The sequence below is a fragment of the Bufo gargarizans genome, chromosome 9 (genome assembly GCF_014858855.1).
Source record: "Bufo gargarizans isolate SCDJY-AF-19 chromosome 9, ASM1485885v1, whole genome shotgun sequence".
Classification (NCBI taxonomy): Eukaryota; Metazoa; Chordata; class Amphibia; order Anura; family Bufonidae; genus Bufo; species Bufo gargarizans.
The window spans coordinates 142,024,464-142,040,894 of NC_058088.1; the positions used below are offsets into that span (position 1 = coordinate 142,024,464).

General features: G+C 39.8%; 1 protein-coding gene across 6 annotated transcripts in view; it reads left to right on the forward strand.

Moving 5' to 3' along the window:
- The window catches only part of LOC122946008 (H(+)/Cl(-) exchange transporter 5), a 174,931-nt gene extending 160,238 nt beyond the window's left edge, over positions 1-14,693 (forward strand). For all 6 annotated transcript variants that reach the window (XM_044305282.1, XM_044305281.1, XM_044305284.1 and 3 more), the window contains 4 exons: positions 8,004-8,190; positions 8,909-9,307; positions 9,799-10,015; positions 13,837-14,693. In XM_044305282.1, coding sequence (XP_044161217.1) covers positions 8,004-8,190; positions 8,909-9,307; positions 9,799-10,015; positions 13,837-13,927 — 894 coding nt within the window. In that variant the 3' untranslated portion in view covers positions 13,928-14,693. The remainder of the gene's footprint in view (positions 1-8,003; positions 8,191-8,908; positions 9,308-9,798; positions 10,016-13,836) is intronic.
- Positions 14,694-16,431: the final 1,738 nt, after the last annotated feature.

Genomic DNA, 16,431 nt, shown 5'->3' on the forward strand with positions numbered 1-16,431 from the left:
ATTGTACTTCATAACACTGGTAAAATGGAGTCAAGAAAGTTATTTTTTATTTATAAAAAAAAAATAGTTATTAATTTACATTCCTCATATGTCTACATGTTTGGATCATTTTGGGAATGTTATTTTATTTTTTGGGGACATTACAAGGCTTAGAAGTTTAGAAGCAAATCTTGAAATTTTTCTGAAAATTTCCAAAACCAGACCTGAACTGGTCCTTAAAAGGTGGAAGTTACTTTGTGAGACTTACATAATAGAAACCACCCAAAAATGACCCCATTTTAGAAACTACACCCTCAAGGTATTAAAAACTGATTTTACAAACGTTGTTAACACTTTAGGTGTTCCACAAGAATTAATGGAAAATAGAGATGAAATTTCAGAATTTAACTTTTTGGGCAGATTTTCCATTTTAATCATTTTTTTCCGCTAACAAATCAAGGATTAACAGCCAAACTAAACTCAATATTTATTGCCCTGATTCTGAAGTTTACAGAAACATCCCATATGTGGTCGTAAACTGCTGTATGGGCACACGGCAGCGTGCAAAAATCAAGGAACACCATATGGTTTTTGGAGGGCAGATTTCTCTGGGATAATTTTAACTTGCCATGTCACATTTGAGTTGAAACTCAAAAAAGAGGTTTTTACGGACGCGGCGATACCTAATATGTCAACTTTTTTTATTTACACTAATATTTTTGAAACAAACAAAAAAATTGTGTTTTAGTGTTTTAATAGTCTTGGAGCCAATTTTTTGTATTTTTTGGGCGATTTGTCCTATGTAGGGGCTTATTTTCTGCAGGATGAAGTGACTGTTTGGTACTATTTTGGGGGGCATACGCCTTTTTAATCGCTTAGTTATGCACTTTTAGTGATGTAAGGTGACAATAATGGCTTTCTTTTTTTTTATTGAAAACACTATTTTTAACTTTTTATTTTATTTTTTATTTTACTTTATTTCTGTCCCACTCTGGGACCTCAACTTTTGGGGGTCTGATCCACTCTGCAATGCATTACAATACATCTCTATTTTAATGGATTGCCTGACACTGAGTCATACACTAACAGGTTGCCTAGGAGACCCAGCCTGACCCTGGATCTCTTCGGCTCCCATAGAAGGCAGGTCCCGATGTTGTGCAAGGCATTGGGCAGCCTCTGCACTGTATCGATGCACTCACTCAACCACAAACTACTTCTATGTCACGGTCAGCATGGACGGCAGCATAGAAGGGGTTAATCCGCAGCAATTGCCAATATGGGGGGGGCGGTCACAGGACCCTCCTCGGCATTGTCGCAGGGTGCCTGCTGAATGATTTTACCAGGCACCCCGTTGCAATCACCGCCCGCCGCACGGCGGTGATCGGAAATACACTGGGCGTCCGGTGTCCTTAAGAGGTTGAAGCTCACCTACAGCAGTGAGTGAAAATGGCTGGGTTGTTATGGATACCTGGAGTAAAACTGTATGTGGAGGCTAACATCCTGCGAGCTTTTATTGGCTGATAAGGATCATGTGACCAAGCTTCTATTGGCTAATGCATTTTTGGGGAATATCTCAGGAACCTAGAGAGCTGAGACCTGTTCTAAAACCTTCCCGGACACCTGATGTACCTGTGTGACAAATTTGATGATTGAGAAAGCGATGGTGTGGATTCCTTTAGCGGACATACACACACACACACACATACTCTTGGCTGAAAAGCGCTTGGGTTAAAGCTTCTGCCCCTGTCCTGTTGCTATCCCGGACAGAATGCAGTGCAGTAATGCCGGCAAGGGACCAATCAGAGTGGGCCCTTGCCGGCAATCAAACTGATTGGTTAGTCTGCACAGACTAACCAATCGGATCGCGGCAGTGTTAAAATGCCGGTTTCAGGCTCTGATACATTCCAATACATTCATCCCCCATCTGTGCCCCCTTAATGCTGGCCGTATTCCCCCCCTTTTCCAGCGCTGCCCCCGATGCGGTCCCCATGTTATGTTTGATGGCGGCGGCTCCATTCCTGAGCTGCCGCCATCAGCAGCGAGTGTCGGCTCTATGCTGACACTCTGCTGTAACCCCTTAGATGCAGCGGCATCCATGGGGTTAATAGAGGGAGGGGGCTCCCTCTCTCAACCATCGAGGCTGCCGCGCTGCGATTGCAGTGCCCGATGGTTGTCATGGCAACCGGACGCTTTGCAAAGGCGTCCAGTGTTGCCACCTACAGGAAATCTGGTAGTATTATACTTTGCAATGCAAGAGCATTGCAAAATATACAACAGCCATCAGCCCCACTGATGAAAAAAAAAAATATATGAAAATAATAAAAGTACAAAATAAATAAATAAAAATATAAATTAAAAAAATTGCCTTTTCCTATAAAAAAAAATAAAAAACACACATATTAGGTATCACCGCGTCCGTAACGACAGTCTCTATAAATATATCACATGATCGACCCCGTCCAATAAACACCATAAAAAAACTGTGTAAAAAAGCCATTTTTGTCACCTTACATCACAAAAAAGTGCAACACCAAGCGACCAAAAAGGCGTATCCAAAATAGTACCAATCAAACCGTTATCTCATCCCGCAAAAAATGAGCCCCTATTTAAGACAATCGCCCTAAAAATTAAAAAGCTATGGCTCTTAGACTACAGAGACACTAAAACATATTTTTTGGGGGTTTCAAAAATGCTATTATTGTGTAAAACGTAAATAAGAAAAAGTATACATATTGGGTATTGCAACGTAACGATATGCTCTATAAAACTGTCACGTGAACTAACCCCTCAGATAAACGCTGTAAAAATAAATAATTAAAAACTTTTCCAAAATTTTTTGGTCACCTTGCATCATAAAGTTTAATAATGAATGATCAAAAAATCATATGTACCCAAAAATGGTACCAATAAAAATCTCAACTCTCTCTGCAAAAAATGAGCCCCTGCATTAGACGATTGCCAGAAAAATAAAAAACATATGGCGTTCAGAAATTGGACACACAAATACATAATTTCTTTTTCAAAAATGCTTTATTATGTAAAACTGAAACAAACAAACATAGAAAGTAGACATATTTGATATCACTGCGTTCGTAACAACCTGCTCTATAAAAATAGCACATGATCTACCATGTCGGATGAAACTTGTAAAAATAAAATAAAAAAAATTGTGCCAAAACAGCCATTTTTTTGTTACCTTGCCTTACAAAAAACGTAATAGAGAGCAATTAAAAATCATATGTACCCCAAAATAGTACCAATAAAACTGGCACCTTATCCCCTAGTTTCCAAAATAGGGTCACTTTATGGGAGTTTCTACTGTAAGGGTGCATCAGGAGGGCTTTCAATGGGACATGGCATCTAAAACCAGTCCAGCAAAATCTGCCTTCCAAAAACCCTATGGCTCTCCTTTCCTTTTGCACCCTGGCGTGTGCCCGTACAGCAGTTTACGACCACATGTGGGGTGTTTCTGTAAACCGCAGAATCGGGGTAATAAATATTGAGTTTTGTTTGGCTGTTAACCCTCAATGTGTTAAAGAAATCTTTTTTAATAAAATGGAAAATCTGCCAAAAAAGTGAAATTTAGAAATTTCATCTCCATTTTCCTTTAATTCTTGTGGAACACCTAAAGGATTAACAAAGTTTGTAAAATCAGTTTTGAGTAACTTGAGGGGTGTAGTTTCTACAATTGGGTCATTTATGGGGGGGAGGTATCCACTATGTAAGCCCCACAAAGTGACTTCAGACCTGAACTGGTTCTTAAAAAGTGGGTTTTTGTTAATTTTCTTTAAAATTTTAAGAATTGCTTCTAAACTTCTAAGCCTTGTAACGTCCTAAAAAAATAAAATTACATTTACAAAATGATGCCAACATAAAGTATACATATGCAGAATTTTAAGTAATAAATATTTTATGAAGTATCACTTTCTGTTTTAGAAGCAGAGAAATAGAAATTTAGAAAATTGCTAATTTTTCAAAATTGGTTCCAAAGCTATTACCACATAAAGTAACACATGTCAGATTTGTAAATTTTGACCTGGACACTGGGGCATCATTGACCTTTGGTCATGAAAGGGTTAAGGACCAGCCCATTTTTTGCAAACCTGACATGTCACTTTGTGTGGTGATAACTTTAAAACGCTTTTACTTATCCAGGCCATTCTGATATTGTTTTCTCGTCACATATTGTTCTTCATGACAGAGGTAAAATTGAGTAAAAAATAATTTATTTTTATTTATAAAAAAAAATGCAAAATTTTCAAAAAAAAATGAAAAATTATAAAATTTCCTAATTTTTATTTCTATACTTTTATAATAGATAGTAACTCCAAAAATAGTTATTACTTTGCATTCTCCATTTGTCTACTTCATGTTTGGATCATTTTGTGAATGCCATTAAATTTTTTGGGGACATTAGAAGGCTTAGTTTAGAAGCAAATACCCCTCAAGGTATTCAAAACTGATTTTACAAACGTTGTTAACCCTTTAGGTGTTCCACGAGAATTAATGGAAAATAGAGAGAAAATTTCAAAATGTCACTTTTTGGGCAGATTTTCCATTTTAATCCATTTTTTCCAGTTACAAAGCAAGGGTTAACAGCCAAACAAAACTCAATATTTATTGCCCCGATTCTGTAGTTTACAGAAACACCCCCTTTGTGGATGTAAACTGCTGTACGGGCACACGGCATTGCGCAGAAGGAAAGGAATCCCATATGTTTTTTGGGAGGCAGATTTTGCTGGACTGTTTTTTTGACCCCATGTGTCCCATTTGAAGCCTCCCTGATGCACCCCTAGCGTAGAAACTCTCAAAAAGTGACCCCATTTTGGAAACTACGGGATAAGGTGGCAGTTTCGTTGGTACTATTTTAGGGTGCATATGATTTTTGATTGCTCTATATTACACTTTTTGTGAGGCAAAGTAACAAAAAATAGCTGTTTTGGCACTGTTTTTATTATTTACAGCGTTCATCTGACAGGTTAGCTCATGTGGTATTTTTATAGAGCAGGTTGTTATGGACCCGACAATACCAAATATGGCTACTTTTTTGTGTTGTTTGTTTCAGTTTTACATAATTTGACCCAAATTTTTTTTTTTTTTAGTGTCTCCACTTTCTGAAAGCCATAGTTTTTCTTATTTTTTGGTTGACTGTCTTGTTTATGAGCGCATTTTTTTTTTTTCGGGATGAGATGACTGTTTGATTGGTACTATTTGTGTGTATATAAATTTTTGACCGCTTGCTATTACACTTTTTGTGATGTAAAGTGATAAAAAATGGCTTTTTTTTACACCGTGTTTTTTTTTTTTGTTTTTTTTTACAGTGTTCATCTGAAGGGTTAGGTTATGTTATATTTTTATAGAGCAGGTTCTTACGGACGCTGAGATACCCAATATGTCCTTTTTTTTTTTTTTATTTATGTAAGTTTTACACAATTTATATAATTTTTTCCATATTCTGAGAGCCATAGTTTTTTCATTTTTTGGGCGATTGTCTTAGGTAGGGTATCATTTTTGCAGGATGAGATGACTGTTGGGCACTATTTTGGGGTGCATATGATTTTTTGATCTCTTGCCATTACACTTTTTGTGATGTAAGGTGACAAAAAAGGCTTTTTTTTATACCGTTTTTATTTACTTAATTTTTTTTACGGTGTTCATCTGAGGGGTTAGGTCATGTGTTTTTTTATAGAGCAGGTTGTTGCCCATGCGGCGATACCTAATATGTATACTTTTTTTTATATACTATAAGTTTTACACAATAACAGCATTTTGAAACCAAAAAAATCATGTTTTAGTGTCTCCATAGTCTGAGAGCCATAGTTTTTTTATTTTTTGGGCGATTGTCTTAGGGTATCACTTTTTTGCGGGATGAGGTGACGATTAGATTGGCACTATTTTGGGGGCCATACACCTTTTTGATTGCTTGGTGTTGCACATTAAGTGATGTAAGGTGACCTGACCTCCACAGTCACCGGACCTGAACATTTTTTTCCATAGGAGCCCCAGTTACAGTGAAAACCAGCCCCTGCAACGCTTTTTACAAGACAGAGCATTTACAGCACGCCACTCACCTGTGTGTGGAGAAGGCAGAAGGGCTGATACACTGCTTCTGCTTTCTCCTCGGCTCCCCCGCTGTCTCTGACAGCTGGGGACCCGTCCTGCTCCTGCTACAGTGCAGGAGCTGTAATTCTGCAATTGTGTAGCGCTTTGGGTAAAAACTCAGCTGATCGCAAGATCACCCCTGCTCTAGAGGAATTAGCAAAGGCTGTGTCAATCCTGGGCTTCGTACTATATGAAACATGAAAAAAACTTTTTGTCTTCATGTAGGAAACCCCAAACATCTAAGAGGACTAGTTTTTGGCTAATTTTGAGATGTACCTGTTTTTATGCTTATCGCCTTGTCCAGTTCCCTGTCTTGGTTCAACCACTCCTCCTTAAGTACGGTAAATCAAATCACCTGCGGACAAGATGAGGCACTTCTAGCAGGTTTCTATGAACTTAAATAAATGGACCACTACCTGTGAGGGGTAGGGAAGGGGAGCGGAGAGAACAGAAAGAAACAAAAAAAAAAATCCCAGCTGCCTCACTACCATTCCCAACAAACTCCTTTTGTCCATGAGACCCAACTTTGAATTCAACAAAGAATAATTGTAAAAAAAAAAAGTCACTGGCTCCTCCATAAAGGGGAAGGTGTCTTCTGCATACAGGGCTATGCACTCCTCATGATGTCTTTATTTGAAATCAGTAATAGCTGTGGATGTTCTGCCCTGAATTGCAAAGGGCTCTATAGCTAATAAAAAATAGTGCAGGTGACCTATGAAAGTATTTATATCATGTGACTTGACAGTTTGAAACAGTTTTTCAAAGAAGGAGTTAAAATAGCAGCGTCCGTATGTAGAAATCTAATACTTATCCACACAACAGTGGAGCTGGGACTAACTTGTGTTTCAAGGGGTTCTCCAGGATTTTCATATTGCTGGCTTATCTTCAGGATAGGTCATCAATATGAGATTGTTCAGGGTTTGACTTCTGGCAGCCTGCTGGTTTGCTGTTTGAGGAAACTGTGGTGCTCTAGTTAGCACCACTGCGTCCATTGGATAGTAGTTTGGTATTGCAGCTCAGCCACATTCTGGTAAATGCTATTGAGCTGCGACTAGGCCTGTGATAGCTAACCCCAGGCACTCCAGCTGTGGTACAAGTATGACTACCAAGATGTACACTTGGTTTGCTGTTCTCAGAACTCCATAGAAATGATTGGAGCATGCTGGGAGTCGTAGTTTCACCACAGCTGAAGTGCCGGAGGTCAGCCATCACTGGCTAGCCCATTCGACCTATGAACATGACATCACATGGCCTTTGAAGAGACCGAAGTGCCCACAGAGCACCACTACCTCTTCATACAGCTGTTCGGAGGGGTGGCCAAGAAACAAACCCCCACCATTCCTATACTGAAGACCTATTCTGAGGGTAGACCGTTACTATCAAAATCCTGCAGAACCCTTTTAATAAATCAAGTGACTACTGTGTAAAAATTTCCCTTTTGATATGTATTTTTTTTTTTTTTTTTAGTTAATCAATGTTTAGGGAAAAAAAATACAATACTGTGATGATCTATATAGAACCATATGGCAGGGAACACTGTTGTGCATGGGTACGCAGTATCTTAAAACAATCATGAACTGCATGAAAATACATTGTTATGGAAAAAGATTTGAGAACAGCTCCACAGAATATTCCATCACATTTTCTATTCTTGCTGCACATGTACACAATAGGGAGTCAATCTATGCAGATTGTGAATAAGGCCTTGTATGAGTTTTTTTTCCCACTGTAAAATATGGAAAACTCTAAAGGAAGTGAATGTTTTTTTTTTTTTGTTTTGTTTTTTTATGGCCCAGAAGCAAACATGCAGCTGTATAGTGTGACTTGAATGCTTCTGAACAGTCTGTGGACAAAGTTTATTCCTTCATTATCCATGAATTGCTCATTAAACTTACGGCTTGTACTATTTTATGTGCATATAGGTGCCTTCTGGACTTTTTATACCAAGCATGGCTGTTGGTGCAATAATGGGAAGGCTAATGGGAGTGTGCATGGAACAACTGGCCTTCTATCACCATGATTGGCCTATCTTCAAGGGATGGTGTAGCCAAGGGGCAGACTGTATTACTCCAGGCCTTTATGCTATGGTAGGAGCAGCTGCTTGTCTAGGTAAGTATACATTTTGCTGACCACTGTATTAGATCAGTAGTCTGCAACCTATGGCCTTCTTTGAACAAGGTGCTCTGCACACAATAGGTCTTTGCACTACCTCTGTGTGGTACTGGGCTGTAAAGTAGATGCTGCCAAAATCCGACTCCCCCTGGAAATCATTGTGATGCACGTTAAAGTGCCGTTTCCAAAACAACACTCAGTGCTCTGCAGCTTTTGGTTGAAGCACGTAATATACAGAATTCCTCCGTTTGCACTCACCTACATTTTATTAATAGCTCTTTTTCAACTACTTTGATGGACTTTATGGTCTAAATGCAGCTAAAATGGAACAGAGTAGCTGTATTATGTGCAGAGTGCATGGAGGGGGTGTCCAGAGCAGGAAGTCTGTGATGTCATTTTGGCAGCTTCCCAGTAGCATGCCGAGGTAACATTCAAGCTCTTTGGGAGGGACCTAGAGTGTACTTGACACCTCGCCCTGAGCTTCACTTTATAGTGTAGAGGGTTTCGTTTTCCAACCATAATATTTATCATTCCACCAGTGGATATGGTTCAGGTTGAAGGATTGGCCTTTATATATTTAACTGACATGTTCTTCCCCCCCAAGTTATTTAGAATCAGCATAACTTTCACACGAATATACATGTTTTTGCTTATTGAACTCTTTTGTAATACATGTTAAAGCTTTATGTTTTATCAGTGACTTTTATATTTCCAGGTGGAGCTACTCGCATGACAGTCTCACTTGTAGTCATCATGTTTGAATTGACTGGTGGATTGGAGTACATTGTGCCTTTAATGGCCGCGGCCATGACTAGCAAGTGGGTGGCAGATGCTTTAGGAAGGGAAAGTATCTACGATGCCCATATCCGCTTGAATGGTTACCCCTTTCTGGAGGCCAAAGAGGAGTTCAGCCATAAAACACTTGCAATGGATGTAATGCGACCACGACGTAATGACCCAACGCTAACGGTCATCACTCAAGATAGTATGACAGTGGGTGACATTGAGGCGACAATTACTGAAACTACATACAGTGGGTTCCCTGTTGTAGTTTCTCGAGAATCTCAGAGGCTTGTGGGTTTTGTGTTGAGGCGAGATTTAATCATTTCCATTGGTAAGAAAATAATTGAAATCTGTATATATTTCCAAAGTTATTAGCATCTCACAGTTCAGTTAGTTACTTCCTGTATAATTCCAAACGTTTCTCTATGCATTAAAATGACTGCTCAATCCAAGGACTAGGCTTTCTGGAAAATACATGAATTCTTTTTCTGGAGTCTGTCACTACATATTGTCTATAGTGCTGGAGCATTGGTGGATATAGACACTTTTGCTATATGTTTTTTCTTTACTATGTATAGAAAAAGTTTTGGACTAATGAGTACTCTGTACAAAATGCTAAGCATGATATGAAGGTGATATGAACTCTGCAACATACTAGTGGTCCTTATTATATACAGGAACAATACATGTACTGTACCTTCAGCATGCAGCAGCAGCAACTTATGGGGAATGTGCACATCAGAATAGTTGCCCTTTTTGTTCATACCTTTCATTTTATCTAATGATTTTATTTTTATTTTTCTACTGGGTTTCTTCCTTCAGAGAGTGCCAGGAAGAAACAAGATGGCATAGTGAGCTCATCCAGGATTTACTTTACAGAGCACACTCCACCGCAGCTGCCTACAGCTGTGCCTAGCTTAAAGCTCCACAGTATTATGGACCTCAGTCCTTTTACTATCACGGACCAGACACCAATGGAGATTGTGGTTGACATTTTCCGCAAGCTTGGATTACGCCAGTGCCTGGTAACACACAATGGGTGAGATATATTTTATGTGACATTCAGTTCTTTCGCAGTATGGAGTAGTATATGTAGGGGTTATCCCACAAAAAGTATATCCAATTGTGGGGGTCCAACCGTATGGACCACAAGTGATCTCAAGATTGAGGTTCTAGTGTCTCCTTTCTGAATGGAGCAGTAGTGCACATGTCAATCTATTGCTCCATTCACTTCTTGACACTGACAGAGCAGATTGTCTGCCTTTTTCTTACTGATGATCTATCCTTTGGATCGGTCATCAGCATCTGATCGGATCGCTGTCCCAAAATAGGCTCAAAGTGAATGTTGTATTCTGTGGTAAATCTTGAATGTAAGGTGAGAGTAACATGCTGGGAGTACCTGATCTGTGTCCTCCTAGCAATCCTCTATATGCAGATCACTCCTAATTAGGGTTGCCACCCGTACGGGATTTACCCGGACAGTCCGGGTTTGTAATCCTGTGTCCGGGTACAAGCCTTTCTCAGACCCGGACACAGGATTTATTTCAAACTGCAGTGCAGACTGTCTGATTTGCTTGTCACACAGACTGTCTGACAGCTGGCGGTGAGTAAGCGGCCGGTACTCCGGGATCGGCTCGAACCTGAAGAGGACGAGGCTGCTGGTCAGGGTGGATTGGAAGCCGGAGAGCTGGGGGCTGTGGGTGGTCAGGAGCACGAAGAAGCTGCTGAAGGAGAGCAGCAAACAATCGCCCCACAGCATGGCGGCCGCGCCGCGTCTGAGCTGCTCTCTCTTCCAGATCAGGCCGGATAACAATGAGACGAGCCGCGGGCCTGCGCTCCTTCCGTCCCCGGCTCTTCTGCTGCGCTCCTTTCCTATCATGACACCTCCCCTCTCCCCCGGTCTCAGTTAATTAGTAATCTGACAATTTCCAACTCATTTGATTGAATACTTGAGTATTACTATCTCTGCTAAGATTCAAGACTTCCTACAGTCAAATTTGTTCCCATTGATAACCAAATTGAGATCTAAAATAAAGATATGGTTCGAACTTCTGTTATCTAGAGCCGATAGAATATCTTTGGTGAAGATGGTGATTATGTGCCAATTATTGTATATCCTCAGGAATTCCCCAGTGTGGATTTAAGATAAGTTTTTTTTAAGTTGATTGAGAGAATTATCAGTGATCTACTCTGGGGGAGTAAGCAAGTTAGGCTTAAATTAGAGCATTTTTTTAAGCCCATGGAACAGGGAGGATTAAATCTAACCTATTTCAAAGGCTATTTTATAGCATCACAGCTATTGTGCCATGAATGGTAGAAAAGTCCACTATGTAGAACTTTGGTGAAGAGGTCGCCGCATGATAATATTTTTACCCTACTGGAATCTGGTCAATTAATTAACCCCCAACAGCACTATATAGTTCCTGCAAAGCTACTTATTAAGTTCTGGAGTACTATCAGATTGGTTTGGGATAAAGGGATCTCTTTGTTGTACCCCCTCTGGCATAATTCTCATTTACAGGCCCTAGACGAACTGGTTGGGGATCAGTATTGGCAAAAGAATAACATTCGGTATCTTACACAGGTGGTTGGAAATGGTTATATTCTTTCTTTTTGGAGCTAGCACATACAGAAAATATTTCTAACTAAGGCCTCTTTCACACTTGCGTTGTCCGGATCCGTTGTGTACTCCATTTGCCGGAATTACAAGCCGGATCCGGAAAAACGCAAGTGTACTGAAAGCATTTGAAGACGGACCCGTCTTCAAAATGCTTTCAGTGTTACTATGGCAGCCAGGACGCTATTAAAGTCCTGGTTGCCATAGTAGGAGCGGGGGAGCGGTATACTTACAGTCCGCGCGGCTCCCGGGGCGCTTCAGAGTGACGTCAGAGCGCCCCATGCGCATGGATGACGTGCCATGCGATCACGTCATCCATGCGCCTGGGGTGCCCTGACGTCACTCTGGAGCGCCCTGGGAGCCGCACGGACGGTAAGTATGCTGCTCCCCCGCTACACTTTACCATGGCTTTCAGGACTTTAGCGTCCCGGCAGCCATGGTAACCACTCTAAAAAAGCTAAACGTCGGATCCGGCAATGCACCGAAACGACGTTTAGCTTAAGGCCGGATCCGGATCAATGCCTTTCAATGGGCATTAATTCCGGATCCGGCCTTGCGGCAAGTCTTCAGGATTTTTGGCCGGAGCAAAAAGCGCAGCATGCTGCGGTATTTTCTCCGGCCAAAAAATGTTCCGTTACAGAACTGAAGACATCCTGATGCATCCTGAACGGAATTTACTCCATTCAGAATGCATTAGGATAAAACTGATCAGGATTCTTCCGGCATAGAGCCCCGACGACGGAACTCTATGCCGGAAGACAATAACGCAGGTGTGAAAGAGCCCTAATCTTAGTTTCGGTATTTTCAGTTAAGTTCAGCACTTTCTAGTATAAAAGATAAACTTTTTTTGATATTGATACTTCCACATTTTTGGATGATTTGATAGTAAAGTCGGCACAAAGTGTTAAGATTTCTCAATTTTATAAATATTTACTTAAAGCACAATTTATTAATTTGCAGTCCCCTGGGCAAAAAGCCTGAGATAATATATTGGGGAATGTGGCATTAGTTTCTCATAATTTTAATCATACACTGGTTCAATTTTGCACAGAACTTGTATTACACCTTTTTGGCTGGATTTGAGGAACACTTCCAAGTGCCCACAGTGTGATAGACCTGAGGCTGCTCATCTACATATGTTTTGGACCTGTATAGAATTAGAAGAATACTGGAGGGCAATGCACAACTACTGTATACCGTTCAAAAATTGAAAGTGGCGATCCCATTTTTGGTGGAGTCCTGTGTTTTGAGTGATTTATCCAATGTTGGGTGCCATAAATATAAAAGGATTATTTTGCTTAAGATAATGTTTATGGCAAGACTCTTGATTGCACTGGCTTGCTTTTCATCTAATGCTCCAAGTATGGATAAATGGCTAAATCTTGTTAATAAGATTAAAAGTTATGAAAATATTTTATATAGATCTAGTTTCATACTAGTGGCACCGACCTCCTGCAGGTGAACAGCCTGTTGGATCCGTCCTGCCGCTAGTGTGAAAGTCTCTAAACAAAGAAATGCTGTGAATAAATGGTTTAAGATATGGGGCGAATGGAAATCTTAATGAGTCCTCCCTCAACCTTCTCAATATTCCCGATCCGCTTTGTTGTCGGTGGGGATGGGAGACGCATCCCAAAAGGGAGGGAGGAGGGATTTGGGGGGGGGGGAGTAAGATTTAAGAAATAAGAAAATGGAAAGGATTATATTGATGTTCTATTTTGTATGGAAATATTTTTCCTTAATAAAAAAAAGAAAAAAAAAAAGACATAAGCAGGATCGTTGAAGAGCATATACCTCCGTTGCTATGCACCATTATCCAACCTGTACTTGGACATCTGGTTTTTAGCCCAGTGTCATGCAAAATTCTTCTGATGGTCTTTGAACACACTTGTTTTCCGCCCTAGCCTTGGGATGTGACATCCACTTTCAATTGCAGTACAGAATGGATCACTGTGCACCATTCTTCTGATTAGTTATTCCAGTTTGTCATTGTTCTCCCAACCACTGGGACACTCTGCATTGAACAGTGCTGAATCCTTTCCTAGGCACGTAACGATTTGGAGTGGTTTTTGGTGTTGCAGTTCCAATGTTGAAGAATGCATTTAGAAATCACTTCAGTATTTTTATGTAGAATATATACACCAAATTATAAAATGTTCAAAATAAGCTGCATAATTATGGGACTGAATATAATTGAAGAATAGTATTTGTCACATTCTAATTTGTCTTCCTCTGTTTCCTTCCAGGAGATTATTGGGCATTATAACAAAGAAGGATGTTCTCAAACACATAGCACAGATGGCCAATCAAGATCCAGACTCTATACTGTTTAACTGAACATGAGTTCATATAGTTCTGGATCCTGGGAAGCCTGTACTTTATGGTGTATTTTACACCTTTCGACTGTGAAGAGAGTTGTCTTGCTTCAAATGTTGGAGCTACAGGCACTTTTTTGGATGTTCCTCTAAAATGACAGCAAATTGCCTTCTGTGCAGGTCTCTGTGGATGCTGTCACCTGCCCTTGTCTGCATTAAGAGCTACAGCTCTTTGGTGTACTTTATATTTAATGGATGCCTCTGGCTCAAACTAAGGAGAGGTTAAGGAGAGAAACTGAAATGTTTAATGGAGAACTTGAGCAGGCAATGCACCTTCTAGTGGATATTTAGTCATCTTTATATGTAAAGGTCAATTAATATCACTGTATGCAACAATGAAGGAAGACTTCATACAAGTATTCTGTGCCAAGAAATATGTGACAATGACACCACTCACTCAGCCTTATTCTATTGTCATACCTGCAGGTATATTAATGTCTATGTATAATATGTAATTATTTCTACATGCACTATATACACTTCTGCCTCTTGTGTCATTATTATTGAAACATATTACTTTCCTTTGCAGCTTCATTAGGTGTTGCTGTGTATTTTCTAGCTGATTCCAATCTAACTTGAATTTTCTAATCTAGAATGACAATATATTATGAACAGAACAGGAGAAAAAGAAATAAATTAAGAGAATTTTTCCTGTTTTCTACTTGATAAACTGGCAATCTCCATCAGCCAATACTGTCAATAAATACATCCTGTGTAAAACACAAAAATCTTACCTTGTAATCTCTTATTATTTACATTTTTAAGGTCATTATAGGGATCATTTTGGGCCATTAGACCCATGATCAGGTGAGACTTGTGGCTGTAAGCTGGCCTTATTTTTAAATGTTTCACCAGAATTCTGCTGACATAAATTACAGGGCAAAGGCTTACTACAGAGAAAAAGAACACTTTCTATAACTGGTCCATGCTAGTAATGCCTACAGTTGGTTCGGGTGATAGTTATGCAGGTTTATCATTATAATGTTTATTCTTAATATTTTTAATATGCAAAAATTGATGTAATAAATATATATATAAGCTAAAAAGGAGGGATGTTCACTAATAGTTCCCAAATGCCAGAGTGCAGCCTGCTACTACATATAGCAATTTACAAACAATATAATAAAATAAGATATGGCTGGCTCACAATGCAATTAGTCAAACATTTATTACAAACTCATATCCCATCATATTTAAAACATTTGATACAATCTATACACAATGAGAGCAAAATAAAATCAATATATTGATATACAATCATGGTCCCTTTAAATGTCATTCAACGGAACTCACGCTAGTTTGACCTTTTGTATCTTATGTAATAAGACAACTATTTATTTTCCTTTATCCACTTTAGTTGCATTTCATTTTCTTACTTAGACCACCTTTTTAATACTTGCGGTAGTCCTGTGTTTTCTACGCGATATTAAAGATCGTTCAACATATGAACACACTTGGTTAGTTATTTCTCTTAGTCTCATATATAAAATCCTCCTCTTTGTTAGATAATTGAGGGGAGCAGCTCACACGTAATTATAGATTAAACAAAACAGTCCATACGTCACCATTCAATTTAACAATAGGTCTGAATTGATGGAACTCTGGCTGCATGTGTTACCCGCCTTAGTGTTCTATGTGGTTGGTAGCAGTATCACTAACCCTTCTTGAAGGGGATGCGGTCTGCTAGATGTTTTATCAGGTAAGCAGCAGATCGAAAAAATGGCAGCTTCTCTTACCCGTCTTGATGTTTCATCTAGCTGTTAGCAGTATTGCTTGCCCTCCTTTACGGGAACAGGGTCTGCTGAGTATAATTGTTCTACAGGTTGCTGGCAGGGTACAGGGTATACTCCTTTCACCGGACGCCAACACCTGTTGCACTTGTAGCGTGGTATGTTTCGTTTAGATCGTATTTTTCAAATATGACTTGGTGTTATATAGAATATAGTAGTCTTTTCACCAGGCGCGTTTCGGAACACAGGTTCCTTCCTCAGTTGTATCAATAATTGATATTGATACCACTGAGGAAGGAACCTGTGTTCCAAAAGACGACTTATAGTCTATATAAACACCAAGTGATATTTTAAAAATAGGATCTAGACTAAATCTACCACGCCACAAGTCCAACAAGTGTTGGCGTTCGTCGAAAAGAGGTGCGCTTGCGCGAATTATACCCCGACGGAAACTAAGGACAACTAAAGCCAGCAACCTGTATAGCAATAATACTCAGCAGACCCTGTTCCTGTCAAGGAGGGCAAGCGATACCTCTATCCGCTAGATGAAACATCGAGACGGGTAAGAGACGCTGCCATTTTTCCCCGGCACCTCCCCAACGGCAGTGACAGGAGGAGGGTATCCCCGCTTCCTGAACAGGAAACAACACTGGAGCTCCAGATTAAAAAGGCCTCCTCTCCTTACCTAAACCAGTGTTGTTTCCTGTCATTCTAAAAAGAATTTGCACGGCCTTAC